Source organism: Martes martes (assembly GCF_963455335.1).
Source record: "Martes martes genome assembly, chromosome: 2".
NCBI classification, from domain to species: domain Eukaryota; kingdom Metazoa; phylum Chordata; class Mammalia; order Carnivora; family Mustelidae; genus Martes; species Martes martes.
The window spans coordinates 192,357,835-192,359,032 of NC_137889.1; the positions used below are offsets into that span (position 1 = coordinate 192,357,835).

Genomic DNA, 1,198 nt, shown 5'->3' on the forward strand with positions numbered 1-1,198 from the left:
CCAGCAGGTCATATAGTTGAAGCATAGAGAATGCAGATTTTCAGATATTTTTTCCACTTTGTAATATTCATTGAAGGTTCCTCCATGTTTTTTTTTTTTCATGACTTCATAGCTCATATCTTTCTAGCACCAAATAATACTCTATGTTCTAGATGTGCCAGTTTATCCATTCTCCTACTGCAGGACACAAGCCTTATTTTTCTTTTTTTTTTTTTTTTTTTTTTATCATGAAAAATCTGTATTTAGATTTAGCCAGCTGGACTCAGTTTAGATGATCCCAATTTTGTTGGCAACATCCAAAGCATCATAGTCAGGGGCCAGTCGAACGTATGCCTTCTTCTCTCCATCAGGCCTGATTAAGGTGTTGACCTTGGCTACATCAATGTCATAAAGCTTCTTCACAGCCTGTTTGATCTGGTGCTTGTTGGCCTTGACATCCACAATGAATACAAGTGTGTTGTTGTCTTCTATTTTCTTCATGGCTGACTCAGTAGTCAGGGGGAACTTGATGATGGCATAGTGATCAAGCTTGTTTCTCCTGGGGGCGCTCTTTCGAGGGTATTTGGGCTGCCTTCGGAGACGCAGAGTCTTGGGTCGTCGGAACGTAGGTGATGTGCGGATCTTCTTTTTTTTGTGACTGTGGACGCCTTTCAGCACCGCTTTCTTGGCCTTCAAAGCCTTTGCTTTGGCTTCGGCTTTGGGAGGGGCAGGAGCTTCCTTCTTAGCTTTCGGCGCCATCTTCGTAAAAGGGAAGCCTTATTTTTCAAACCTGAAAAATAATTCCACTCTTCTCTGTACTCTCCTAAGGTCTATACATTCTTTATAACATTTTTTCTTTATAACATCTTGTTCATAGTTATTTGATATTTCCTTCTTTAATGTGGGAAATGAAAGGGGCACAGTAAATAAATGTTAAGTAAACTGATAAATAACTGAACATTTTACTGCTCTCTGGTTTCCACAATTCTTCCATTTTTTTCCCATTTAATCTGATAACTTTTATCAAAGAGCTATTGAAGAGGTCTTTGAAAAAGAAAAATCTGTCCCACTTATTGTTACTTCATGATTGAGTATGAGTAAACTAAATGACAAATGGGTCATAGGCCTGCTTTTGAATGACACTTAAGATGGCAATAAATTGAGGACAAAATGTTAAAATTGCTATTGAGTTTCAGGAATTTTTCTAAAGAAATAATGT

General features: G+C 37.9%; 1 protein-coding gene across 1 annotated transcript; it reads right to left on the reverse strand.

Annotated features, from left to right (window-relative positions):
* Positions 1-215: 215 nt before the first annotated feature.
* Positions 216-743, reverse strand: LOC308338603 (large ribosomal subunit protein uL23). The gene has a single exon (XM_080796831.1). It carries the CDS (start codon positions 736-738, stop codon positions 268-270), a length of 471 nt encoding a protein of 156 aa, XP_080652957.1. The 5' UTR covers positions 739-743; the 3' UTR covers positions 216-267.
* Positions 744-1,198: the final 455 nt, after the last annotated feature.

Coding starts and splice junctions, on each gene's coding strand:
- LOC308338603 (XM_080796831.1), bottom strand. CDS start 738: ATGGCGCCGAAAGCTAAGAAGGAAGCTCCTGCCCCTCCCAAAGCCGAA.